At 42.0% G+C, this 26,621-nt stretch overlaps 1 protein-coding gene and 3 non-coding genes across 8 annotated transcripts in view; 3 read left to right on the plus strand and 1 right to left on the minus strand.

Annotated features, from left to right (window-relative positions):
• Positions 1 to 151: 151 nt before the first annotated feature.
• TRNAR-ACG (transfer RNA arginine (anticodon ACG)) lies at positions 152 to 224 on the plus strand. Its single transcript has one exon. It is a non-coding gene; the product is annotated as a tRNA-Arg (tRNA).
• A 717-nt stretch (positions 225 to 941) lies between these two features.
• On the minus strand, positions 942 to 1,014 carry TRNAR-ACG (transfer RNA arginine (anticodon ACG)). The gene has a single exon. It is a non-coding gene; the product is annotated as a tRNA-Arg (tRNA).
• A 582-nt stretch (positions 1,015 to 1,596) lies between these two features.
• On the plus strand, positions 1,597 to 1,688 carry TRNAY-GUA (transfer RNA tyrosine (anticodon GUA)). The gene is given in 2 exon segments: positions 1,597 to 1,633; positions 1,653 to 1,688. It is a non-coding gene; the product is annotated as a tRNA-Tyr (tRNA).
• A 3,347-nt stretch (positions 1,689 to 5,035) lies between these two features.
• Positions 5,036 to 26,621, plus strand: part of TRIM55 (tripartite motif containing 55) — a 40,226-nt gene continuing 18,640 nt past the window's right edge. For 2 of the 5 annotated variants that reach the window (XM_088675585.1, XM_088675584.1), the window contains exons 1-9: positions 5,079 to 5,420; positions 6,008 to 6,180; positions 9,986 to 10,151; positions 12,196 to 12,291; positions 19,953 to 20,186; positions 22,023 to 22,045; positions 22,162 to 22,286; positions 23,793 to 24,016; positions 25,631 to 25,918. In XM_088675585.1, the coding sequence (XP_088531711.1) occupies positions 5,253 to 5,420; positions 6,008 to 6,180; positions 9,986 to 10,151; positions 12,196 to 12,291; positions 19,953 to 20,186; positions 22,023 to 22,045; positions 22,162 to 22,286; positions 23,793 to 24,016; positions 25,631 to 25,918 (1,497 nt within the window). In that variant the 5' untranslated portion in view covers positions 5,079 to 5,252. Of the gene's footprint in view, positions 5,421 to 6,002; positions 6,181 to 9,985; positions 10,152 to 12,195; positions 12,292 to 19,952; positions 20,187 to 22,022; positions 22,046 to 22,161; positions 22,287 to 23,792; positions 24,017 to 25,630; positions 25,919 to 26,621 lie in introns of all 5 variants that reach the window. The other 3 variants (XM_088675586.1, XM_088675588.1, XM_088675587.1) reach the window with 3 other exon arrangements.

Below are 26,621 nucleotides of genomic sequence, written 5' to 3' on the forward strand. Positions count from 1 at the left end.
ATTACCCTGGGTGTACACAGGGAGCTAACAAACTGGGGATGAAACGTGGGCCGGAATGTGCTGAGTACCAGACCGTGGATGCAAAATAGAGGAATATATCACGTTTAAGTTTATATGCTTGGCGTTGTTTACAAAACTTTTATTACGAGCTGGGCCAGTGGCGCAATGGATAACGCGTCTGACTACGGATCAGAAGATTGTAGGTTCGACTCCTGCCTGGCTCGGTGGTGGTTCACTTTTGCGGCAACATTGAATGTACTGTATTTTAAGATGTTATAAAACACAGTACAGTGTATAGGAAGGGGAAAGCCAGAGTTTGATAGGCTGACTTGCCAAAACCTGTACTCCATCCCCTGCACAATCTTAAACGTGGATCTGAAGCTAGAAGACCACAAGATAGTAACTCAGTACATGATGCTCTTTAAGAAGCCAAAGAAGATGTAAATAATGAATTATAATAAAATGTTCGCTAATACAATTTCGAAATTACTATAAGGGCAACATGGTTGCAAAAAGTGCATATTAACAGCTTCAACCCTGACTTTAATTCATACAAGAAAAGCCAGGGGATTCCAGAAATGTAAGGTATACAGGACAATGGGTATATTATTTTAGCACACATCAAAATGTAGGCAATTATTTATAACAGAGCCTGAGCAGTAAGTTCTGTTTAAGGAACAGAAGTGATGAGAAGTATGGCCCGTTGAATTCAGTGCATTTTATTCCCAGATAAACGTGTTTAAGATTGAAGCCTAAAACGTGTGCTTATGATATTCAGTCTTCCACTATCTAAAGTTGCACACCTGTAAAGGAGCATATCACATCTATGACAAAGACGCGGGATTTCTGAACCCCGATTAAACTCAATAACCTAAGAGTATTTAACAAGGTTTAAAGATTTCAATGTTAAATTTAGAAAACAACATTAAAATGGACCACTGCGAGCCAGGCAGGAGTCGAACCTACAATCTTCTGATCCGTAGTCAGACGCGTTATCCATTGCGCCACTGGCCCCTTACTCGGGTGGGCTGTTTGCAAAAACATAAACCAGAATTTAGAGAATGTTAGTTGGATAACAGCGTTTTGGAAATCATGAACAAGCAAGGGTGATTACTTTGCAATGCATATGCACTTACTCATTCTGACAGGTACAACAACAGCAACTTCAGGAGCAGGCGATATGCAACAAAAAAATGTGGTGCGGACAGCGCTCTGTTTAGCTAAAGCTCGTTTAGGACGAGCAAATAATAAAACTGGATCTGAGGATGAGACTGTACTCCTTGCATTTCTCTGCAGGGAGAACGAAGGATCAGTGCACGAGGAGGAATTCGCAAAGCACAGCTCCTCTAAAATTACTCTGTGCAGCTGTTTGGAAAGTGCCAAGTTACATTTGTTATTACCCATTGTTCAAAAATGCACTCGTCTCCAGACTACATTTGGGATCATCATGTTATCTTGGAAAGCTGAGAACTGGGATACCCTAGTTTCCGTGCATGTATGTGTGGAGTTCGTTGATGTGTTTTGCGCATGCTCACATGCAAAGTTCCTTCCTGCTGCTGGCGGTTGTGTATCTCTCGGGAAAGGCGTGTGTATGTCCCTTCGATAGCTCAGCTGGTAGAGCGGAGGACTGTAGAGGAACTGCTTCTAAAGTAATCCTTAGGTCGCTGGTTCGATTCCGGCTCGAAGGAGGTGTGTTTTTTGTGATTGGCCTGGCCATCCCCCCTTTATAATTCAAGAGTGTGGTGTACAGTATATCAGAAGACGTGGTCCATCCACCTCCCCCACAAAATGGTTTAGAAATTGTGTGTCTGATTGTTATAGGATCCTACACGTGGCAATGGTCATTCTGAAGCATAAAATACCATATTTTCATATTGCAGAATAAATGTGCCGCTATCATTCCTTTGGAAAGAACATCATTATTTTGCTTTTTAAAAAAAAGATGAAGGAAGGGGGAAAAGATGGGTTGGAGACTACTTTCCAGTCAAGCAAATAATAAAAAAATAGAATTCTTGATGTATAGTTGCTTTGCTTCCAAATATAGAATCAGCCCTTTAAGCAGCTGTTTTTACCACACCACCGATTTTTCATGGGTGACACTCTGGAATCTTTTTGTGGTACCCGCAAAGGATACTTCTCACCTTTTCCAGCTCCTTCTTATCCACACCCCAAGCATGCTTTTATTAATTGGTTAGTTTTTTTTAGGAGCATGTTTACTAGGGATGACGCCAAATAAACCTTATTTGTCTCTTGAGTATGCAGATAGTAATATATTACATCCAGTGCTTCCCCCCCCTTAAAAAACGTGTTTAGGGGTACTATCATTTTGACTCAAGAAAACCACCATTTTATAGTTCAAATCGGGGGGAAATAAATACAGTAAATGGATAAAAGCATGCAAAGATTCATGAAATTTTTAGGGGTATGCATACCCCTACGTACCCCCTACGTACCCCCAGAAGAAGAAAGCACCGATTACACCTGCATATAGGTTGACCTCACCCGCAAAGGCACACACCTCCATTGTCCCCCAATGGCAGGTGGATGCCAACAATAACAGACATCTGTAGGTACTGCAATGAGATTTCCTTTTCAGCATGCTTTATATAGGCTGAGCACAGTAAATATGAGATTCTTGCAAAACGTACTTTACCAGCAGAGTTATCTAAAGAGTTTTGATTAGCTCCATTTTATCTGACAATAACATAACCTACTAGCAGTGTGCACAGTATGAAGGCAGGCACTACAGTTTGCTACAGTAAGTGTGATGGATATTTGGCTTAAACTTGTAGACATGATACATACCGCTTGTACAGTTGTGTGATGAAGTATTGGCAAATAGCAGCACAGATGGCTTTGCCCTAAGATTAGGCCCCACATGCCAGACGTGATCTGGGAAACTGTCATTTTAAAAATAACTTCAGAGTGAGTGCCAAGATTTGAGAGATCCATGTGTCTAATAAACAGAAACGCAGCATGGCCCAATGCTGGAACTTAGTTATTGAGATTATCCTATGGTCATGGAACCCAGCAAGAATTATCACCTCGGCTCAGCCAATAAAAATGGCATGCACCTTCACCGTTTTCCTGAGTACTTTAATCAGGGGGAATGAGTTTAGGTTTGGGGGGGGGAATACCAGTAAGTACTTAAAAATCCTCTTCCAAAATAGCCACAGTCAGAGCTTGTCTACACAGAATATAATAAATTATGTCTCCCCTCACCCCAAGCAATGGGTGAGGTGGACAGTGGTACTGAAGAGTCCTTTCCTCCTCCGGTGGCATCAAAGGCAAGAACAACAAGCAGTTCGTATTTTATAGTCCTTTTTATTCTGCCATTTGGTTGCAAGACAAGAATTCATGTCTCCACACAAAGAGAGACGTTGGCTACTCTGAGCCCCACCTCTTCCGTCCCCAACAACATCCTGAGTGCCAACGGGAAGTCCCAGGAGTCCCACTCCTCTTCCTTTTTTATTCTAGAATTCAGAGGTACCCAAGGGCCCATGGAGATGGAGGACCCCCCCCCGTACTCTCCATGGAGGTTTCTGCCGGCTGCACCCTCACCTCCCCTGCCTCCTCCATTATCTCGTAACTAGGCAATTCTTCCTCGAACAGTATAGCATCTCTCTCTCTCCTCCTCCTCCTGAAACTGCTGTAGACAAGGGGGCCCCGAAGCTTCCCCCTCCTCCTCCTCTTCAGAGGGAATCTGATCAGACTGAGTGCACACTTCCCAGTCTTCCTGTTCCGACCATTCCCTGCCACTGCCACTTGAAAGAGTCTCAAACCAGGGGTGGACTTTGGTCTTTCAAATTTCAGTGGCACCGTATGTGAGGGCCGAATTCCGCCCCCCCCCCCCCGTCTCTTGCCTTCTGTTCTACTCAGCTCACTACATCAAAGTTGCAATTCCGCTGCAGCAACCCCTAGGTTCAGCACCCAGTGGGGCGGAACCGGACGCCCTGCCCTAAATCTGCCTCTGCTCACATGTACAGGTAAGGGCATTGTTGCTTAAGAATGACATGTGCCTATATAATGTGCAAAATATCAAGCAAATTAAACGGTCAGCGAGGTGTTGAAACGAACCACGTGGTGGAAGTGTCAGATGGCCTATGATTTCGGGAGGCAAAGAACACATACCATAATGTAAGTTGTGGAAATGTAAGGCTTGATAGGAATTTATTTTTGTTAATGATCATAGCTGCGAAGTTTTCCCTTTTCTCGCGAGGAAGCCTATTCAGCATAAGGGAAAATCCCTTAAAATAAGGGATAACTTGGCAGCTATGTTAATGATGGATCTTTGTGTTAGGTATCTTAATTTGTAAGAAATAATGAGACAAAGAATAAGATGATGATGGTGAATTCAATCTGCGAGACAGCTAATACTCTTTCAGGCCCAAGATGGTGGGAGGGGGTTGATCTGATGGTGGTACAGCTGTATTACCTGAGTACTCTGCCCTTTTTTTAGTTCACGGGACAGACTTTGTTGGCTGTGTGCCCACGGAATAACCAAGAAACCCACTGGAGCCCTTTTTATTTGAAAATCCAGGAATCCTAGTTGTGCCTTCATTTTCTCTTGAAATGTGCTCACAGCACTATATAATAACTGCACATTGTTTATGAGTTGCTTCCATTGCCCAGGTCTCTTTCTCTGATGTTGCATTTCTGTTGTTGTAGAGATGGCCATCTCCGTATGTACAAACATACACACACATATTATTTATTGTGCTAATGTCACTTGATTGAGGATTTTGAATATATTATCCTATGCACCAAAAGTGTGGTGGTGGCAATTCTTTCCACCATGCCAAAAGTTTCCTGCCACTTTCTTTTCTTCTGTCACCTTGCTTTCCGCTGCTGCAGTGAAGCCTTGAAGAACCAGGCTGCATTCTCCAGTCAGCTTAACATTTTAGTTTTTTTCCAGAAGGGTAAGTGCCGCATGTGTTGGTGGCAACTGTCCGTTTCTCCCCCTTCCTTCTTAAACGCAAGAATGTTGATCTCTCACCCCTGTGAGCCGTCACCTGTCTAAATCTGTCCTTGTGTCAGATGCATATATGGAGAAAGTGAGTATGGCAACCAATGACGTTCTGCTTCTAAAATAGACCCAGCTCTCTTCACTCAGTTAAAACAATGTCCTCCAGGGAAAGATCCTCAAAGGACATTTGATCTCACAAGCTTTGGAATTCTTTTAAGGGACCTAACCCGGAAACCGCTCAGCAGCACCCTAACTCTGAGCCTATGCTCCTTGGAATCGCTAGGAGATGAGCACCTCTCTTCATTACAAGTCTTTTTCCAAAGAGCAGCAAACTATGGATAACTTGGAGAAGCAGCTTATTTGTCCCATATGTTTAGAGATGTTTACTAAGCCAGTGGTTATCCTCCCCTGTCAGCACAACCTCTGCAGAAAATGTGCCAACGATATCTTCCAGGTAGATCTATTAAACTTTTTAAAATTCCAATGAATGTTTATGATACTTTCATGTTACAAAGGGGGGTGGTATCATTTAATAAATAAGATTCTCTTTAAAAGCAAAAAATGAGAGAATTAATTAGGCACCTGAGTTCTTTGTTATTTATTTTATGTGTGATTTTGAATCTGTTACATTTGTAAATGTCCCTTTTATTTATATAGGCTGAAATGTTATTTCAAGTATTTAGGGATATTAACACACATACCCATTCCTGTTGTTCCACAACACCTCTAAAAATGGCAAATTTCTCTCTAGCATAAGTTGTCATTATATTATTAGCTTCCAGGCTTGAGCAACATTATATTTGCAGCTATTTCTCTTTCTGTGTACTTTTTGGGCAGTATTTTTCCTGGTAGTTTGGCTTTGATGACTTGATCCAGGTCCCCTGAAGTCATCAGGGTGGCTGCATCCAGGTATTAGATCATATCTTAAGCAGATAGTGTGAGATGGACCTTGTGATGTGGAAGTGAGAGCAGTTGTCAGAAATAACTGTGAAATAATGCATGCTTGGCTTTACAACTTTGTTTATTGCTTGGCAAGAACAGGCCTCGAACCCTTACCTGCCAACCAGGGGAGGCACCACTGTGGCATCAGGAGGTCGATTCCGCTGTCCGTCGTGTAGACATGAAGTAGTTCTGGACAGGCATGGAGTGTATGGTCTTCAAAGGAACCTGTTGGTGGAAAATATAATTGATATTTACAAGCAGGAATCTACCAGGTAATGGACCGATTTTTGTCCTTGAAGGATTGCCTATAGATGCAGGTTCCTGACTTGGTTGTGTTTGCCACAGAAACACGTGGATTGGATTCCCCAAGCCCCAAATAGACACTTCTATCATACAACTGAGCTATTGCTGCCATTCCCTGTTAGAAGCTCCTTCCCCCTACCCCATTCTTATTTTAATTCCTCAAGTCAACCTGGAGCTTTTATCTCCAGCTAGCTATAGAAAGAGAAAGCAATAGCAATGAGCAGTGCTCTTTTTCAGGGAGTACTCAATAGTATGATGTACTGGGACTTCTTTTGTTGTTGTTAAAAAGTGTGGCACTTACTGTAACAACTTCATGGTGAGTTTAGGGGGGGAAAGCACTCACAATGAGCACCATCAGCATCGGCTAAAGGTTGTGAGGCCCCCACACCTCTGGTGGTTGCTCAGCTGTTGATACTGGTTAGGATTTGCTTTGTATAAGAAGAAAGGTTTGCTCACTTTACCCTTTGATTGGGAGCTTCATCCAGTATTGGATTCCACACAAGCTTCTATTCTTATTATATAATGCTGGCAGCTCCAATCTGTTGCTTAATGGGATTTCTTGTCATAAACCAATATGTACAAAGGGGTTTACTCCTTGCATCTGAGAAATGAGCCTATAATTAATTCATCATGTCAGCAGTCTTTGCTCATGTACACACTCAAGAAAGTCTGTGGGTCTGCAGCCACAGAACCCAACGATGGCGCATGCTATGGCTCACCCTTGCGAATCCCACCAAATTCCTGCGTCTGTTTCAGTTTCTTCCATATATCCACCATATGTTACAACATTCCAGCACTTTTAAAAATAAAACATCAAAATCTACTGCAATGAATTGCTGAATAAAATCCTTAAATATTTTCCCTGGTTATGTGTGTTTTTCCACATGACTACTTAGTTGCCAGAGTCCTTCTGTAGACTGGCCCAGAGAGCAGCTCAGCTTCTTCTCCTCTCCAGGTGGAAAAGAGGTGAAATGCACCTTTACTCAGAAGGCATTTGAACAAGTGCCACTTGTTTGACAAGGTATACTTGCTGATTTTGCTCTTCTACTTATGCAGCCACTGAAAGTGCGGAAGCTCTGCCCTTTTTTTCACCAGGCCACCTTAGATGCAGGGGAGAAGAGCTTAACAGCTCCTCTCTGAGTCAGTCTACAGGAGCTCTGAAAGGACTTGGGCAATCAAGTATGGTAGTCATCATAGTGGCATGCATAAATGCACCCATAGCTGGAGGAAATGGTTTGTTTGTTTGTTTGTTTGTTTAGCTTAAAAAAAGACAATTCAACCTTCAAAGAGCAAAGCTGAGTAGAGAAATAGAAAAGAAAAACACATCATATGAAAGCAATGTAATATCATTATCATCAAAACTAATATAAAACAAGATCCATGTGATCTCATTGCTTCCCACACAGCCATACTAACACTAACCTGGGAAGGCCTGTTCGAAGAGGTTTTTTTCAGCATATGTAGAAAGACCAAAATCTGGCATCAAATCACTTCCCATACATGCACTGAAACCAACAGTTTTCTGTTGATGATTTTTACTGCAAGGAGACATTCGAATCACTTAAAGCACTTGTCCACCTGCTTGCACAGCATCTCTCTCTAAGCTCTAGATCAGGCATCCCCAAACTGCGGCCCTCCAGATGTTTTGGCCTACAACTCCCATGATCCCTAGCTAACAGGACCAGTGGTCAGGGATGATGGGAATTGTAGTCCAAAAATCTGGAGGGCCGCAGTTTGGGGATGCCTGCTCTAGATGCTGGCCTTGCCAAATCCTCTCTCTCTCTCTCTCTCTCTCTCTCTCTCTCTCTCTCTCTCTCTCTCTCTCTCTCTCTCTCTCTCTCTCTGTTTTCATAATTTCTTTCATTGACATGTTATCCATTTTGTGTGCATATTATGCCAAAACCAAACCTAGCAGCACAATTTTATACATGTCTACTTGGAAGTAAGCTAGTCCCTGCTAACTGCACAGGACTATAGCTTTAACGACGCGAATATTTTCTGGCTGCCCCTTCATGGAGCGTTGCAGAAGAAAGGATGCTGTTTTGAAGACTACAGAGCATCTCTTCAGTGATGCTTCTCTGGCTCTGTAGCACTGTAATTGAAATCTGAATAGGTTCCCAGATATTATTGTGCAAAAGTCTTCCCTTGGGAAAAGGCTGTATGCCAGAAACTGAAGAGCTATGTTATTTCATATAATGGAGCCTGTTCCTTCTAGGATGGCAAGACGAGAGAGAGAGAGAGAGAGAGAGAGAGAGAGAGAGAGAGAGAGAGAGAGAGAGAGAACAGGTCTCACTCTTGAACCTTTAATAGTTGTGTAGAGAAGGAAATTTCCATCTTCTACACAACTATTACTATTAAAAGTGCAGGAAGGAACTTTGTCTTTCTTTTCGCCCTTTGTTTGGATGTTCCTGGGTCCTTCTCCAGCTTGACAGCTGGGCTATTATAATCTAAGAGAGTCCATGAGTTCAATACTGTTCAACACTGATGTTTGGCTTGGAAGTCAATTTTGAACAGAGAAGCCATGGAAAGGGTTAAGTACCTATCGGCTCCCTCTGCCATTTCTGCATCTCCCCCTCCCTCTTGCAACACACCCTGCTATTTTGCTTGGTAATTTAGAACAGCTATCAAGTTTACGTGCAGAACTCTTAAATTGCCCCCTTAAATTTTTCATACCTAATTTGATTACAGTACATATATGGAGCCATTATTACTGTGCAGGTCTCATTCATTTCCTCCAGTTCCGTTTCACCTTTAAGTGCTAGAAACCAGAACATGGGAACTTCTCTCCCTGAGTGCAGGATCAGTGCAGTCTAAGAGGAACCTATTATTGTGTACATGGGTTGAAGACCAATATAGAGTAAAAATGGGCATATTGTGGAGAGGATTATACATACTGGATCTCTGATTAGTGCAACACCAAGGGGCATTGGTTGGGTTGGGGATGTTTCTGCCCTGGGCAAAGGTATTCCTCTTCTTCTTTGGCAGTCACTCGTAGCCGAGTAAGATTGTCTTCCATGAACATGGTCTTAGTGGTGTGCCCATGGGCCAATTCTGGCTCCACAGGTCCTTCCACAGTGGGGACATGGGTTTGAGGCAAGAGTTGCTCATGGTGAGGGTTTGCCAAGCATGCCTTCCTCTGAGCTCATTTCTCCCTTTCGTCCTGAGTTCGAGTGTCTTCAAAGTCCATGACCTTTGGTAAAGGCTGTTCTCCAATTGGAGCGCTCACAGGCCAGTGTTTCCCAATTGTCAGTGTTAATACTACATTTTTTCAGATTTGCCTTGAGAGAGTCTTTAAACCTCTTTTGTTGACCACCAGCATTACGCTGATGTTCACACCCTGGCTAGATATGAATGAGGAATGACTCCAAGAAAGTTCGGGAATCTTGGATATGAATTTTGAATAATGTTGTGTAAACATGGTTTACAAACCCAGCAATGGAAACACAGTAAGTGCACGGTAAATGGAAGTGTGAACCCAGCCTGTTTTCAGATTTCCCTTCTCTGTTCCCCGTGTCACTCTTTTGTGTCATATTCTTCTGTTGGGGAAAGACAATAGTTTGTAGTAAAGTGTATTACTTGCAGATAAAAAGTCCCAGATTCAGTACTTGACTTAAAAGGATGAGGTAGCAGGGAGAGCTAACATAAGTCCGAGTAGACAGTATCAGGCTAGATGAGCTGGCATTTTGCCTATTTTATTCAATCATTTAATTTTTTTAAAAGTGGTGCTGATTGGGGTTTGGTTTTCTTCTTCTTCTTGCTGTACTGCATTCACAGGCCTGAAAGAAAAACTGAACAGCCAATGTGTGAAGAACATGAAGATGAGAAAATTAATATTTATTGCCTGAATTGTGAAGTGCCGACATGCTCAATGTGCAAAGTTTTTGGTGCTCATAAAGATTGTGAGGTTGCTCCCCTCATGAATGTTTACCAAAGACAGAAGGTAATTTTTATTATTATTTTAAAAAGGCTTCCTCTTAAATGCATTTTTATCAGTAGAATTCTAATGGTTTTTGAAAACAAAGAACCAAAATAAAATTCTCTCCCTGGTGAGGTCCTCCACCAATGTAGCGGGATTGCAGTTTGATTGTCCCAGTTGAAAAACCCAGTCAGAAGTGTGTACTATTGATTATGTGTGATGTGAAACTCAAAATGGAAGGGCCCTACCAAGCTTGTCTTGTTGAGGTCCTGTGGCCTGACAGGGTCTTTTTGACTTTTCTAAATCTACCCAGCCTTCTGTTAATGCTGGTACATACATTACAACTAACATGTTGATTAGCCTGTGACATGGAAACCTTCCTTACCAATGCAAATTGATAACACAACCAGGAATGTGAGGCACTGACCAGTCCAAATGGTGACTTGGGCAGCTTTCATACACCATGGCCATGCGGCTATGTGGAAGAATTTCTCAGCGTTCCCCCCATAGCTGTCATAATGTATGAGTTACAGGTAGGTAGCCATGTTGGTCTGACGTGGTCGGAAAAAAATAAAAATAAAATTCATTCCAGTAGCACCTTACTAAGTTTGTCATAGGTATGAGCTTTCGTGTGCATGCACATGTTTATTTCATACACTTTCACATAATGTATGAAATAAACATGCCTTCTTTCTTTTTCTCATTTGTTCTGCCAAATGAAACTACTTGTTTTCAGACCTAGCTCTAGGCTTTAGGGGTTCCCCGGCAAAATGTTCTTTAGTGAGCCCCCTTCTACCTCAATGGGTTTTCTTGGTGACATAGGCTTTTATTCATGGTCGTGGCAGGTAGCAGTTTTCCCATGAAACTGTCATTTTAATTTCCAACAATGGTGCATTGGAGGAAATTTAACTGATCGATTCCTGATTCCCACTGTGGAAAGTGACAATTTTAAATGGTAGTGTCTTACTACCCTAGCAGCAGCCTGACATAGCTGTGTGCTAACACCAGCCCCGATTATTAGCTTTATGATTTTCATTGTTGTTCGCCTCTCAAACCTTACCAGTTTGTAGTTTTCTTTAAAATATAGTGACCAAATAAGCATCATATTTGACCAAAGACCCATTATCCTAGAGGCGAGAAAGAGAACATACTACTTTTTACAAATCAGTATATTCATGCGTACTTTTCAATTAATAAGGAAATGTTTTGTTTTGCAAGTAATTTCTTGAGTATGGAACAGAAAGGCTGGGCTATGCTCCTGGAATCCTTTGCTGCCATCTGTACAATATCTCTTTATTTTTAACCCGGCATTCACTAAACAGCTGTTTATTTGGACTATCCTCTGGAGAAATGCAGCTCAATTTCTTGAGAGTCCTAGTGTGGCTGCCACTAGACAGAGCCAGTTTACAAGTACAGCATTTGAATGGAGCCCATAATTATATTTATTTGTGAACACTATGGCTGAGTAGATGCATTTGGGGGGGGGCATCCAGTTGAATACACTGGAAGATGTCCATGGCTTCCTCCTTTCTGAGATAATTAGAAAGAAATGATGTTTAACAAAGATATTTGTGAAATCCGTGAATATGCATATCGATGATTATATGTTAGAGATAACGTAAAACCTATATATGCGTCTCCTCCCAAATTGCAAAATTTAGGCGGTTGTTCAAATACTTTGTATTCAAAGCAAAAATCCCTGCAAAACTGAGCAATTCAGATAGGCTGGAATAACCTTTCAAGAACCAGTCTAAAAATAATTTCAGAAGGATAAAATAAAATCCTGCCAATCAAATTTTAATCCTATTCCCACAGGAACAAGATCCTTTAATGAAATAAGTTGTAGTGCAGGTCAGCTCATCTACTGCAAAAGTATATTTTGGAGTATTTCCATCTCTTTGGGGTTTTCAAAAGTAGAATTTATTGTATGTTCCTATACTAAAGTATGTACATTTCCCAAAAAAATTCTTTGTTTGGGAGGGAGGGGCAGATGCCGTTCTAAAAATGCAAGCAATAAGGCCACAGAGTTTTATGCTCTCTTTAAGTTATGTTTATTTTTACATTATAGTCTGAACTCAGCGATGGCATTGCTGTTTTAGTGGGAAGTAATGACAGGGTGCAAGGAATTGTAACTCAGTTGGAAGAAACCTGCAGGACAGTTGAGGTAAGAAACACAGTTTAGATTCTACCAAACTAAATTCTGCTTTAGAATTCTAATTATTGCATACTTACATTGTTATAGTCTGTGGTAAGAGCAAACAACTTCGATGATGGTACGGTTTTAAATGTCTCATTTGAGACTTTTAATCTAATTTACTCAAAGAGGTGTGACTGGAAAAACACACAGTTTTCAAGTTACACAGAGCTCAAAAGCATGGCATGTTATACACTAGCACAATCTATACAATAAGGAGCACAGTCTTAACCATTTTTAAACGTATCATGTCCTCTCTTGGGGCCAACATGGTAAATGCTTCGTCCAGATTATGCTACCAGCAGAAGCCAGGAATAACAAAGGTGTCCCATGACAGAAGAGTCTGTCAACCTTACAGCGTAGGCAATGGATATGTTTAGTAAACAAACCCAGATGACTCAAGCAAGTGCACTGAGCCACACCCACTGTGAAGGGGATGAAAAGTGCAGCCACTAGCTAATGCACTGAAACTTTCAATCCACTCACTTGTTAAATTTCTAGCCCACCGTAAGGTTGCAGGGCAGGTTGCAACAATTTAAAATTCAGTATTAAAAGCAGTTTGAAACAAATGGTTGGCACCTGTCTGTCTCAAGAGGCAATGGAATGCGCCTCCGGGGGTGAAGTCAAACCATTGCATTAGCAGCACTGACGAGACCTCCCTGGGGCGCAAGTCTGAATCGTGTGTACGGAGGTCCGCTCCCTCAGCTTCCTTGATGTGGTGCAAAGGAAAGTGCAAAGGTTTGGCACCAGCTTGGTTGCAGGAATTTCTGGTGTCATCCAACTGTCTTAGGGACTCCACTCCAGATTTGTGTAGGGTTTACACCTCGGTCTTTTCTTCTCCCAAACAGATCCTGCAAGGCAGTGGAGGTTTAGGTTCAGAGTTTTCCTTCTCCTAGATGGGCTGCATTCCCAAGTTGATGGGCCCCATCTGCCCCTCAGTTCCCTCTACAGCACGTGCAGAAACCACCTTCATAACTGTTGGACCCACTATGGGTCTTGTATAGTCAATCCATTGGAGCCTGTCCTCACATGGCGGGGAAGTTCCTAACCCACCAAGGATTTGAGACCCATTGGCTACACTCATTGGTTTAGCCAGCCAGCTGAGACCATTCCCTATGCTGTAGCTGTTGTTGCTTGCTGACAGCTTTTAGGAGGCACAGGTGAGAGCTGAGTGCAGGGTGGGGACCGTCGGTGGACAAACTACCCAGAATAAACATGACGTGTCCACCACCAAAGTTACTACCCCTTCCCTAACACCCCATGCACCCCTTAAAGCAAATTACAGGCACAGGAATAGGGCGGGACATGGGAATATACATTTCAGGTGTGAAAGGCCAGGGTAAAGAGCCAATTCATAGTCACTAATAGCTTTCTACAAGTAGATAAGTTACAGGGTCAGCTCCTCCTGTCAACCGTTGACATCCACTGGGAGAGAATGTGTTGACCAGGTAGGAAAGACTTACATCACCATTCTCACCCATGTGGTAACAATATTTACATGGAAGTAGTTTTAACTTCCATGTATGAGGTGAGCAACAGCAACCTTGCACTCAGTCCCAGGTGGTTTGGAGCCACTAACTGTATTTCCTACAATGCTGCTAATGTGGTGTCCGCTTGGGACATTGTGAGAAATTACTGTATAAGGGTGGCCCCAATGAGGGCTGACTCCAGGTTTGAAGGAACGATCATCAGCACACTCAAGACCATAGCTGCCAAGTTATCCCTTTTTTAAAGGGATTTTCCCTTATGCTGAATAGGCTTCCTCGCGAGAAAAGGGAAAACCTGGCAGCTATGCTCAAGACTAGCCTAATACATTTTGTCATTTGAGGCAAAACAAAAAATAGGTCTCCCTGCTGCCACCTAAGGTGACCAGAGGCATCTGAGGGAAGCCCTGGCACATGGAGGGTGACAGAGGAGCATAGCTGCCAAGTTTTCCCTTTTCTCGCGAGGAAGCCTATTCAGCATAAGGGAAAATCCCTTTTAAAAAGGGATAACTTGGCAGCTATGCAGAGGAGAATAAAGGAGGCCAGAGAGGAGCAGGTGGCAGCAGCAGCGGCCCCATTATTCCCAGGTCCAGGCAGTGGTCACAGATGAGAAGTGCAGGAGGAGGTAAGTGGCACACTCCTCGGGGGCCTGGGCCTGCCACCCACCCAGCTGTCTCCAGCCTTTCACCTGAGGAGACTGTGCCGTTGAGGCTAATGGGCAGACAGGCTTCAATTCACTAGTGGGTTTGTCAGGGCTCCTAAGGCTGCAGAGGTTTACTAGAGATGGCTGAGTGCTTGCTAAAAATAAACTAACAGGCAAACAAAAGCAAATTCTCAAGTCCAATTTCCAATTTGAAATTGAACGACATAATGAAAATGTGCGTATGCTTTCCCATTACAGAATGAAGCCTTTCTTAAAGGGTTACTTTCCTGCTGTTGCCAGACCTACATGACCTTGGTTAATGACCTGCCGCTTGCCGCCATTTTACTTCAGGATCCTTAACTCCCATGAGGGTCAATTAGAGAGTGTCAGTGCATGATTGGAACACCACGTGGTTCGCTGACTCTGCATACTTATTCCGAATAGGTCAGAAAGGGCACCTGAAACCTGCCACTCCTCTCATGACATTTTTCAGACACAAGAAGAGGCATTTCTCTTTCAAGATACAATCTTAAGATCAAATGTAGGCCCTCCCCTCCTCATTTTCTTCCCCACCCCATATAAAAATGGTACAGGCTGCAGTCTCCAGCAGGAGATTGGAAAGAGGGAGGGTGTGTTTTAACTTCTTTTTTCTCCTTTGGAATCCCACCTCTAAATCAGCTATCCTTCAGATGATTGTTGTCTTATGAGCAAAGCACCTAAAGTTACTTGGGGGAGCAATTTGTAGTGAGAAGATAGGGGAGAAGACTGAAGTTGCTCCTTTCCCTGCCCCCATCAGTCCATCATGAACCTCAGAAAGCAATGCTGCTGACCATGTTCTAGACCAGAGCTTTCCAAACTGTGTGTTGCAACATGTGTCGGCTGCAGTGTACAGGTGTGTCGTGCAATATGTGTCTGTATCTCTTATAAGGGGTTATTTGAGCTCCAGTTTCCTAGCAAAACTGAATTACTGTGTCACAAAATGATGCATGTCTAAAAAGTGTGTCACCAACATGAAAAGTTTGGAAAACTCTGTTCTAGACCATGGAACTTCTGCCTGTGAAAGTAGCCTGGACCAGCAAGTCCTGCTATCTTTAGCTATAAGGAGTTGACTTGTGACAAGTATAGAAGGCTAAAGATAGCAGGAATGCAAGGAATGGATACTGATAGTTAAGAGTGTGAAGCATGTAGACCAGGGATGGGGAACCTCAGCCCAGGTGCAAAAAGTGCCCCCCAGCCTATTATCTGGTCTTCAGGACCTTCTGCAAGGCCATGCCCCCTCTGGAAACCCCTCCATGCCATCCTCAAGTGCCTTTGTCGGACTGGAATGCATTTTTTAATTGTCATAATGCCTCTTGCTTGCCTGGAGGGAGAGAAAAGTGTGTGTGTGTGTGTGTGTGTGTGTGTGTGTGTGTGTGTGTGTGTGTGTGTAAACCTCTGCTTTTCTGTGTAGCATACTATATAAGGCTAAGATGCACACTTGTTACTTGTTACCCACTTGTCTTGCCTCTGGCCCCACCATCAGCTGGTGCCCATTGGGGCTGATGGTGTGGAAGGCAGTGAGCCAGAGCCAATAACAAGTAGAGCCAACTAATTTTGTCCCCATCCTCCTCCCTGCTGAGGCCAACAATGAGACTAGAGTAGAGGAAGCTGACAGTCAAGAGCATGCATCCCCAAACTTCGGCCCTGCAGATGTTTTGGACTACAATTCCCATCATCCCTGACCACTGGTTCTGTTAGCTAGGGATCATGGGAGTTGTAGGCCAAAACATCTGGAGGGCCACAGTTTGGGGATCCCTGGTCAAGAGCCATTCTCCTGGACTGGATATAAGTGGGGGGTGGGGTTTAAGTCCCACACAGACTGTGTATTGTCTATACTAGGGTTGTGGGTGTGTAGGACTACATTTTCTCATGGACAAACCCAGTGGAGGTTGGCCAATTAGCGCCTATGGGGCACTGCCCCACCAGTCTGCCCTCAGCTTGCCTCCATGTAGGCTCACAATATCATCATCATTCTCATTCATTTATTTTTCTGCCATTTGTTATGTGCCCAGAATGGCTCACAACAAATCAAATGAATAATAAATATAATTTCTTTTAAAATGTTCCTGGACGTGCACAGACAGGGACTGAAGGCAACCAACCTCTTGTATTGTTGTACCCAGCACCTGATATTCAGAAAGATTCGTCCTTTGAGCATAGTATTTTTGTATATATAATATGATTAAATAAAACCACAGGAGAAAGGGACAGGAGAAACTGCAGCTGTCTCAGGGAAGTGAAAGATAGAGAACAGTTCTCTGGGTTGTAGCCCAGCAACTCTTTCCACAGGAGGCATTAGACAGGAGTAGTAGGACTTAGGCCACAAATAATGCTGTGAATTTGTCTTGAAAGCACAAGCGCCTTTCATGAAGTTCTTGCAAAATATTTGCATCACTAATGTTAACAAACCGACAAATAAAAACACATGATGGGCAATTGGTGCTTGGAGAGAAACCCATCTTAGATTGAGGTGTGATGCAGAACATCTCAGAACATAATTTGCTTCATTAAAAAAAAATGAAGGCCACATGAGGCCTGAATGGGATCAGGACCATACCATTGGGAGAGGAGGTAAATCCTTTCCTCCCCTACTTTCTTTGCATTTAAAATACCCTTCCCAAAGCTGCCATCTGTCCCACAATGGGAAACATATGAAATCTGTTGATCTCCATATAGTGTTCAGGAGGACTCATCATATTCAGCATTCCTCCTGAAAGTTATCCAGTCCCCACCATCTAGGACAGGAAAGACAGGGGCACATGATACAGGAGTGGAGGAACAATCCAATTCAGTTCACATTTAAAGGTGAACCTCCCTGTTTTGTACTTTCCAAAACAAGAAGCAAGTCCACGCACAGCCATCCTTCAAAATTTACATTTCTCTGAATTTTGCAGTGCACTCATCAAGCCAAGTTAGGTATACAATAATGCATATACAGTACAGTACTAGTGGAAAGTGTGCACATAAATGCATACATTACTGAAAATAACACAGAGAATGCATTATATCACGGGAAATTGCTTGCAGAAATGGATATCTCTATGCTATATTAGCACTGGTTTGTCGTCGCGGTGTTATCATTTGCTGTTTTCCAAGATTCTAAAGGCAGGGCTGGGGTGGGGGTTGGGGGAGGAGGATAGGCAGGAAGAAGAATAAATTAGTTGGTTGGGAGGGGAAATTAAGGGAAGGCCTTGGTTGGAGAAACAAGGGTTGTTATCTGTGTGAGAGTTTTAGTCCTCTGATGATTGAGGGGATGGGGAGAAAGTAAGAATTGGAGAAGGGGCTGGTGGAATTGGGTGGGGTTAAGGTGGCATGTGGAGGAATGTGGGAGATAGGTAAGTGTGGAACAGGTTTAGAGTTTTGGTGACAGGTGAATAAAGTTGGAGAGAAGGGGAAATTGGGGAAGGGACAGATGGAAGTGGATGGGGTCAACTGGGACGTTTGCTGTAGAGCCACCCTCTCCCGTTAACCAAAACGACATACAAAAATGTGTTTCTTCAGAGCAATTCGCACTGAAATGTTCATGAATTTTCATGAGGATTAATTTAATTTAAATTCGCAAAGTGCTCTGGAAATGTGGAGAACTGAATTTAAGCATGGAAAAATGAGAAACTGAGATAGCCAACGCTGACAGATTTGTCCATCCTTAATGCAATATGAAACTGAATACTAGACGTCTCCCCAAGTTTCTTCCACCAGTTTCTTTGGGGAGTTTTAATAAGGAAAGTCAGAGGAAGGGAAGGGTTAAGCCTCCCTGCACTGTGGGCCTCATCCAATTTAGAATGCTCCTAGCTACTACAGGAGATCTTGATCACTATCTCCCATGTCACATCTAGCTCTGCCCTCACTATAAGTCTTGTCAAAAGAACCCCAATCTCTCAGGCATATACACCAAAAGAAGAAAACAGCTAAAATGATTGAACCTCCATCACCAAGTGAAAGGTTGTAAATAAAAAATACACAGGGCAATAATGTTTAAATTCAAGATATTGTGGCTTTAATTAGCAGGAAAATCCATTGTAGTTCTTTATGTAACCAAAGCAAAGAAGTAGAAATAATATACCAAAGGTGGTTCAAAGTCTCTAAAAAACACCGAGCCAAGGAAGGAAAGGAAAATATAAGCAGTTAAGTTAAAACTTTGTTGTCAGGGAGGCTTTACACTGCGAGGATGAAATTGGTTGCTATCAGGGATTTGCAGACCGAAACACGCCTTTCAAGTAAGTTAACTGTAGAAATTAGAATCACACCAAAGCAGAGGCTCCTTAACACTGAAGTTTTAGCAAACTTAAACAAAAACCAAGACCTCAAAGGTTTATAGAGAACGATACATTTAAGAAACAGAAGCAATCTCCAAGACCAATGCTGTGTCTTTCCAGAAATGACTCACTCACATGCAATGCTCTCTTTTTTCAACTATTTTCCAAATTGGAGAGATTGCGATTACTCGTACAGCCTTTCACCTTCATAATGTTTAATAGGCTTTGCATCCATAAATAATAATAAAAATAAGCTGTTAAGATGTTTTCTGTGAGGAGTGCTTCCATAACCCAATGATTCTTCTTCATTTCACATTATCTCCCTCTCTGATGGGCATCAGTTTGTCCTTGAAATTTATCAAGCTAAGAAAATCGCCTAGAGCTAAGAGAGACAAACACTCCTCTTCCTGTTCTGGTTTAAAATGTGGATTCCAATACATTGCACAGCTGGAATCAAAATGATTTAAGCAACCTGCAACTGGGGTTCCTGATTCTTTATTACGATAAACTCTTTTCTGACCTCTGCTTAAATTAGCTCACTGAAAGCTTTGAATAAGGCTAGGCTTCTAAAATAGAATATTTACTTTTAGTTTCAAATGCAAAGGCAGATCCTGCTGAGCTATATTTAGCTTTTGTAATCTGCCCAAAGTTTTTGAGTTTTCAAGTTATGTTAAGGAAAAACATGTTTCAGACTAATATAAATAATTTTGAAGTGTTTGAGAGTAATAATGTGTATAAAAGTCTACCTACTGGGAGAAAATACTTTAAAAGCTGATATCTTTCATATTTTTGGAATGTGCTACATAATTATGTAGAATATTTTTATTTACTAGTCTCGTCTTTTAAAAATATTTGCCATATTCAACATAATTTGCAACATTCATAGTTCTGATGTATTTTTCAAGACAGGTTTAGGATTAGTGCACATTATGAAGAAATTCTATGCCTCCCTCATTATTTTGGAATACTAAAAACTAGAGATTCTCTCTTCAGTTGTCTAATGTGGTACATTTTTGTTCAAACAAATTTCATTCAGAGAATCAGAGAAGCCCCTTGGCCTTTAATAGCCATTGTTCAGGATTATTTATTTTCACAAAAATTCTTTGTTCAGAAATATTTATTTGATAAAAGCCATTTCCAGAATAGTAATGCAATAAAATGCAGGTGACGTCACATAACACTTTTTAACGTGAAGACAATTATTCACAGGATTGCTGCAAAAGGCAGAAGGAGCAACTATGTGAAAAATTTGATTATCTGTACTCAATACTGGAAGAAAGAAAAAGCGAGATGACACAAATAATCACGAGGAGCCAAGAAGAGAAACTGGAACATGTCCGGTCTCTGATAAAAAAGTATGCCGACCATTTGGAGACAGTGTCAAAACTAGTGGAATCAGGCATCCAGTTTATGGAAGAGCCAGAAATGGCCGTTTTCTTACAGGTATGGAGGTTCAAAAAAACCCTTTCCTATGTTGTTATTTGTGCTGTGTTGTTATTTGTGCAATTCTAACGACTGTTCGTACACATCTTACCATTGACAAGAAACAGTTGTTTTAGTATCTCTGGCACACAATGCATGCAGGAAATCAGAAGCTATTATGAAATGTAACATAAGGCAGGGTATAGGGAATAATCTTGATAAAGTCTCCAGAAAGCAGCAACGTGTTTTGGGCACTGTGACATCACGGTGAGTCTATGTAATTTGCACCTTTAAAAATATTTTGATAGCCCCACATATTATTAATGGAAGTTCTGGCCTAAATCACAGGGTGAGGTCCAATGGACACCCCCCCTTTTTTTTAAAGAGAAAAATCACGGCTCCTACATCAGAAGATAATAATGACTGCCTTATTTCAGAAGATGACAGCTCTGCAAAGAGATGCAAGTACACTGTTTCATATGTTTGCGGTTTTGAGCTGGGAACTTCCACCTACACTATTCTATTCATAGATCTCATAGATTAAGTCAGGGCTGGGTTAACCGTTATGTTAAGTTCCGCTTAAAGCTCAGAGCCCTGGGTAAATTGAGTCAGTTTATGTGGTATAATTATCTTGGAGTTCCCCAGTGTGAAAAGTGTACCTGTCCTGTTCCTTTATAATATCCCCCTTATCAGCTTATAACTGATGATTATCTCACTCATTACTTGACAGTGAAGCAGTGGCAATATTCACAGCTGCAGGGAAATTGAGAACATTAGTAGTCTGCTGCTCCTTAGCCTGAGGAACAGAATGACGATGCTTTCTGTATTGAGGAAAATGTCCAGTATGGCATGTAGCAGACAGATACAGCAGCCCATTGCCTCCATGTGTCTGCCTGTGTAAGTCCATAGATAGCTATCTGCCTGTGCACAAGTAGTTGTAAAGATTTACCTTATGGGTCAAAACATTTGGGGGAGTAGGGTTGCCAGACTCAGTAGAGGACAGGACTTCTGTGCCTTTAATTGCCCTGCTCTCTTTTGAGTCTGGAAACCTTAAAGAGAAACCAGCAGACCCTTTGTTTAATTTCAAGCAAAGGGTCTGCTGGTTTCTCTTTAAGGTTTCCAGATTCAAAAGAGAGCAGGGCAATTAAAGGCACAGCAGCCCTGTCCTCCATTGAGTCTGGCAACCCTAGGGGTGGGAAGCTCCTCTTTTGTCAAGGCCCGTGAAATTCCTAATCATGGTGAAAAGTCCGACTCCTGCATTTGTTAAGCATTCATTCTAGAACATGGGTAGGCAAACTAAGGCCCGGGGGCCGGATCTGGCCCAATCGCCTTCTCAATCTGGCCTGCGGACAGTTCCGGGAATCAGCGTGTTTTTACATGAGTAGAATGTGTACATTTATTTAAAATGTATCTCTGGGTTATTTATGGGGCATAGGAATTCATTCATATTTTTTTCCAAAATATAGTCCGGCCCCCACAAGGTCTGAGGGACAGTAGACCAGCCCCCTGCTGAAAATGTTTGCTAGCTCCTGTTCTAGAACAACCTATAAAAATTAACTTGTAATGTGTATGGTGCAGCTAATGTGTATGGTGATCATGTTGAAGATGCGGGGGGGGGCAGCTTTTAAATTGTTGCGAATTTAGTGCATTGCAGTTTTAAGCTATTGATCCTCACTGTTTGTTTCCTATGAAATTCAGATTGCATTTCAGATTGTTTTGTATTTCCTTGTTATATTCGCCTTGAGGCCGTTTTGGTTTGAGGCAATTAATAAATGAAGATATAATAATAAATGTACCTTAAAGTAAGAAGAATTTAAGAAGTAACTCATTCCATTGGTTTTATCTTGTTTTTCACAGAATTCCAAAGCATTGCTACAAAAGTAAGTTCTTCCCTTTTGAACAAACCTGTGTATTTTTCACAAATATCGCAAGACACCAATTTAAAAAATGTTCCTTTGCAATCTCTAATGCAAATGACACAATATTTCTGTTTTAGAATTACTGAAGCTTCTAGAGCATTTCAGATGGAAAAAATAGAGAATGGCTATGAAATTATGAGCCACTTCACTGTCAATCTCAACAGAGAAGAAAAGATAATAAGAGAAATTGACTTTTACAGAGGTACCGTAAATGCTTTCTTTTCTTTGAACCCATTTGCTTTGTTTTTAACCATGAAGGTGCACAATTTTTGTGAAGACATCCTGTCAGAAATATGGCAGTGAGGCCTGTTTGACATTTCACAAATGTAACAAGGCCTTTTTCCATGCCTCATAATCAAAAGTAAACTCTCATGGAGACTAACACAGCATACTGAAAATATAATTTTTCTTTAATAGAATCCGGAGCTTTGGCCCTTCGTGATGTACATAACCATTTATTTTTTTTAGAGTCAAACATCCTTTCTGCCAGTAATGTTATTAACCTCTGTCTGGCCTGTTTATATGACTAGGCAGAACCACAGCTTACCAAATAGTGATGCATGGGAGAACATTTCCTTGAATAACGGTGCTCATATAATGTGACAAGAGAATGGTGGCTTATTGGTATGTACGTTCACATGCCAGAAGGACTTAATTGTCCACAATGTTATTCTGCCAGTAATATTAACTCACCAGGGTAATTGTTTAAATGCAGGAAAAATTAATGTGTGTTTCCATGACTGTAGCCAAGGAAATATACCAGTACTTATGGCATGTGTTTGTATTCCTAAGGCTGGAAGACCCTATTATACACCTCTTGTCACTAATCGATACCAGTACTTGCTCTTGTTGTTGCTTTCAGTCTGCAAATGATACATAATTGATTACGCCCTGTCCCCCTCCCCATTTGTATTGTGTTTCCTTTACATCAAAATGAATGGGGTGGAATAATATAATGTTAAAGCAATTTATGCAATTAATTACATATATTACATACGTTATGTAACTTTGCCAAGGTGGACATTGAGATGAATAATGTAGTTTTGGGGGGTGCATCAGAATGGAAGCAGCCTTGCATGCGACAAACACAGGCCAAGATGGATAACACTGCCTTCTTACATCCCTAGAATTCATAGCTTCTTCGTTGTCATCTTGGAATATTTCTAGCCTCATACATTTCCTTAGATGTTTCTTTATAAACTGTGATCTTGAAATAAGCATTCAGCACCTTTTGTGCTTTTACTGGGATGATTACCGGAAATATGAAGTTGAATGCTATGTCTGTGTTTGGATGACAAGTTATGTCAGAAAATATGCAGTGAATGAGCAATGCGATAGCACAACACTGCAGAATTGCTCTGACTGCGCTCCTCCCCTACTGCAAGCAACAGACTGGGAACCTTGGTTTACTGTGGCATCCAAACCATTGTTCATGGATTGTTTTTCTCCAAACAAACCACAATTTGAAATCAAGCTTTCAACCAGGCTTCATAATCATAGTTTGCTTGAGAGCTGCTGCTGTTAGGATGTTAGCTGTTCTTCCCAGGTCCCGTAACAACCAGGAGTTGTACCAGGGTCACAGATAGTTTATGAAGGGTACCTTTTATACCAGACCTTATGCCATTTGCACTGGTCATAATACAGAAAATAAATCATGTAAAAACCCCAGACTACCACCCATTGTTACATCCTCTTTGTGTTACATTAGAGGAGGAGGAGGAGGACAATGAGGAAGAGGATGTGGCCGAAGCAGAAGAATTGGATGAAGCCCAGACAGAATCCTCTGGTGAGGAAGAAGTGTCTGAGCAAGTATCTCAGCAACCTCAGCAGGCCACTGAGATGCCAAAGGATACACTCACTGTCTCTCAGACTAATGCAGCACCATCATTGCCACTTCCACCAACAGTTACTGCTGCCCCTGCTGTTAATCAGGTAACTATTTGGAAGAATTCTTGTCCTATCAACTGTTTGTTAGATGTTTTCTCCCTATTCTAGTCCCAGCCTGCTACTGATCAAAGTGTGAAGAAGTCGTTGGGATGTTTCCAATGGTGGCTTTATGGTTTTCACTAGTAGAAAGAACTTATTCTAGCACTCCATTCATTGCAGCCTCCCGTGCCCCATGAAAATCTGTTCCTGAGTCCCGAGGGACCCCAGGAACAGAATGTGATATGGCACAGAGGTGTGCAGTAGGTTGTGGGAAGGGAATCAGCAAAGATTGGATGCTTCACCTTGTGTAAGCGGAAATGCTTTCTCCTAGCATAGAGCTGCCATTGAATGCAACCTGTAGTTTCTTAGTTGCAGACAATTTAAATTGTCATAAATAAATGAAAAGCAATAGTAAAGCCTCATATGGCCCACTTTCCCCCTACCAGTTCTGATACTGAAAGCAAGCATAGCTAGAAGAAGGAACTGTCGAGGGCGGGGATGTGGCAGGTTGAAAAGGGTTCTGTCCCCCTCCCCATGTGCCCCTACAAAGAAGCAAATGCAATTTAGTCAGATTTAGAAACAATGGAGATTGGTGCTCTTTAAACTATATGTGTAGTACTTCCTTCCCCAACATGGTGCCCTCCAGATGTTCATCCAGGTGTTCTGGATTACAATTTCCATCAGCCCCAGCCTGCATGGCCGATGGTCAAGGACGCTGGGAGTTGTAGTCCAAAACATTTGAAGGGCACCAGGTCGAAGGCTGGTGCAGCAGAATAAACTCTTGAAACTAGTATTGGCAGCAAATATGCAATTTAAATGAATGAAAATTCCACCTATCTGAATATGTTTTGCAATGCGCATTAATGTCTTCTTATGAGAATATAGCAATCCTAACACAAATCTAATCTATAGCCATGGAACCTTGAGATTGCAAGTCATAGAAAGACACCCCTAGATATCCCAAGTACATACCTATATGATCTCCTTCTTCTGGGCATTCCACATAGTTATTTCTGCACAGAAATGGTTCTGTGGTTTTCAGTTTTATAAAGCTATTAGTACAAATCAAGACGATTATTGGCATACTCCTGACAGTGTGATGTGGGTGCGATTAGCTAAGTGCTCAAATTACAGAGGACTGAGAGAGTCAGGCCCCAGTACCTTTGCTGACAGCTACTGTATTTAGAAGACTATGGGGGCATGATTTCACTATAGGTGGGAGAAGTCAGGGACAGGGGGGTTGTGGATTTCATTAAGAGCCCCGCCCGAAGCTTTCCCTCCACAACTCAAGTATTGGATAAATGCAACCACTTAATCAGGTCATCGGAAGTACATTCAAATATAGTTACATATGGAAAGCAATGGCATCACTTGTTGCTCATGTTACCACTTTTTATGGGGATGAAATTATAAAGGGTTGTTTGTATGCAACTGGCAAGCCCAACACTTAATCACAAATGCAACAAATCAAAAGACTTACCGGTATTTTAATGCCATTCCAAGGAAAGCTTGATTAGGCATGCAGCACCCATTTGTGAGTGAGTGAGTGAGTGAAAGAGAGATTATGTAAAGTTGCGTTCTTTATTTTAACTTTATTTTCTTTAAATCTGCCTTGCTAAGGGTGGCGTTGTGCTGACAACTACCCAACAGTCCGGAGGACTAATAGAAGCTGAACCACAATCAAGTGGAGAGCCAACTGATCCCTTGTTTTATCCTAGCTGGTATAAAACTCAGCCACGGCAAACAACCAATTCAAATGCAGTCCCAGTGACTGAAATTAGGCAGGTAGGGCCTTCAGTTCCCGCAGAGGTGAATGTGAAGAAGGCAGAAGCTCCAGAACTAGCTATGGCAAATGGAAGTTCTGCTGCAAGTAGTAAGGAAGCTAACACACCCACTGATACTTCACAGGTTAGTATATAGTCTCAGAAAATGTTGCGTTCAGTTAGGATTTTACATGCAACATAATTCGCAGGAGATGGGGGAAATTCGTAGGAAAGTGGATTTCTCAATAAATCACTAAATGAAACCCACACTTAGGCACAAGTAATATTGTAAATTAGTGCACCATACATTTGGTGGGGGGGGGGAGAGTGGAAATGACACAGAATACAATGTTTATTTTGTGCACTGTGTACTGGCTTTGAGACCTGGTTTAGTGGTAGCCAACACAGTTTCCTTCCGATATTGTTGGACAACTCCCAATGCTGGATGGAGCTGATGAGTCCAATGATGTCTGGAAGACACCTGGTTGCCTGCCCCTGACCTAATCAGTCACTATGGAATGGTTTGATGCATGTTAGTTTCCTCCCCCAAGATACACTTTCAGCAGACAAGTTGTAATTTTCTTCTGAATTTTGCTCTCACAAGGTGATTCACATCACAGAAACATAAATATAAACACCCACCAAACACCTGTCTAACAATCTGCTCCAGATTTTGGGAGGCTCTTGGCAGTTTCTATCCTGTGTTTGCCTTCTTGCTGCTATCATGACTGCCCATGTGTCTGCCATCCCTATGGGCCTGAGCTGCCCAGAGGTTAAGAGCAAACCCAATGGAGGCTGCTACTCTCGGTTCTTGTCACTGCTTGCATACTTGTAGAGGACATGTGAGC

Source organism: Zootoca vivipara, chromosome 8 (assembly GCF_965207765.1).
Source record: "Zootoca vivipara chromosome 8, rZooViv2.hap1.1, whole genome shotgun sequence".
Taxonomy (NCBI): domain Eukaryota; kingdom Metazoa; phylum Chordata; class Lepidosauria; order Squamata; family Lacertidae; genus Zootoca; species Zootoca vivipara.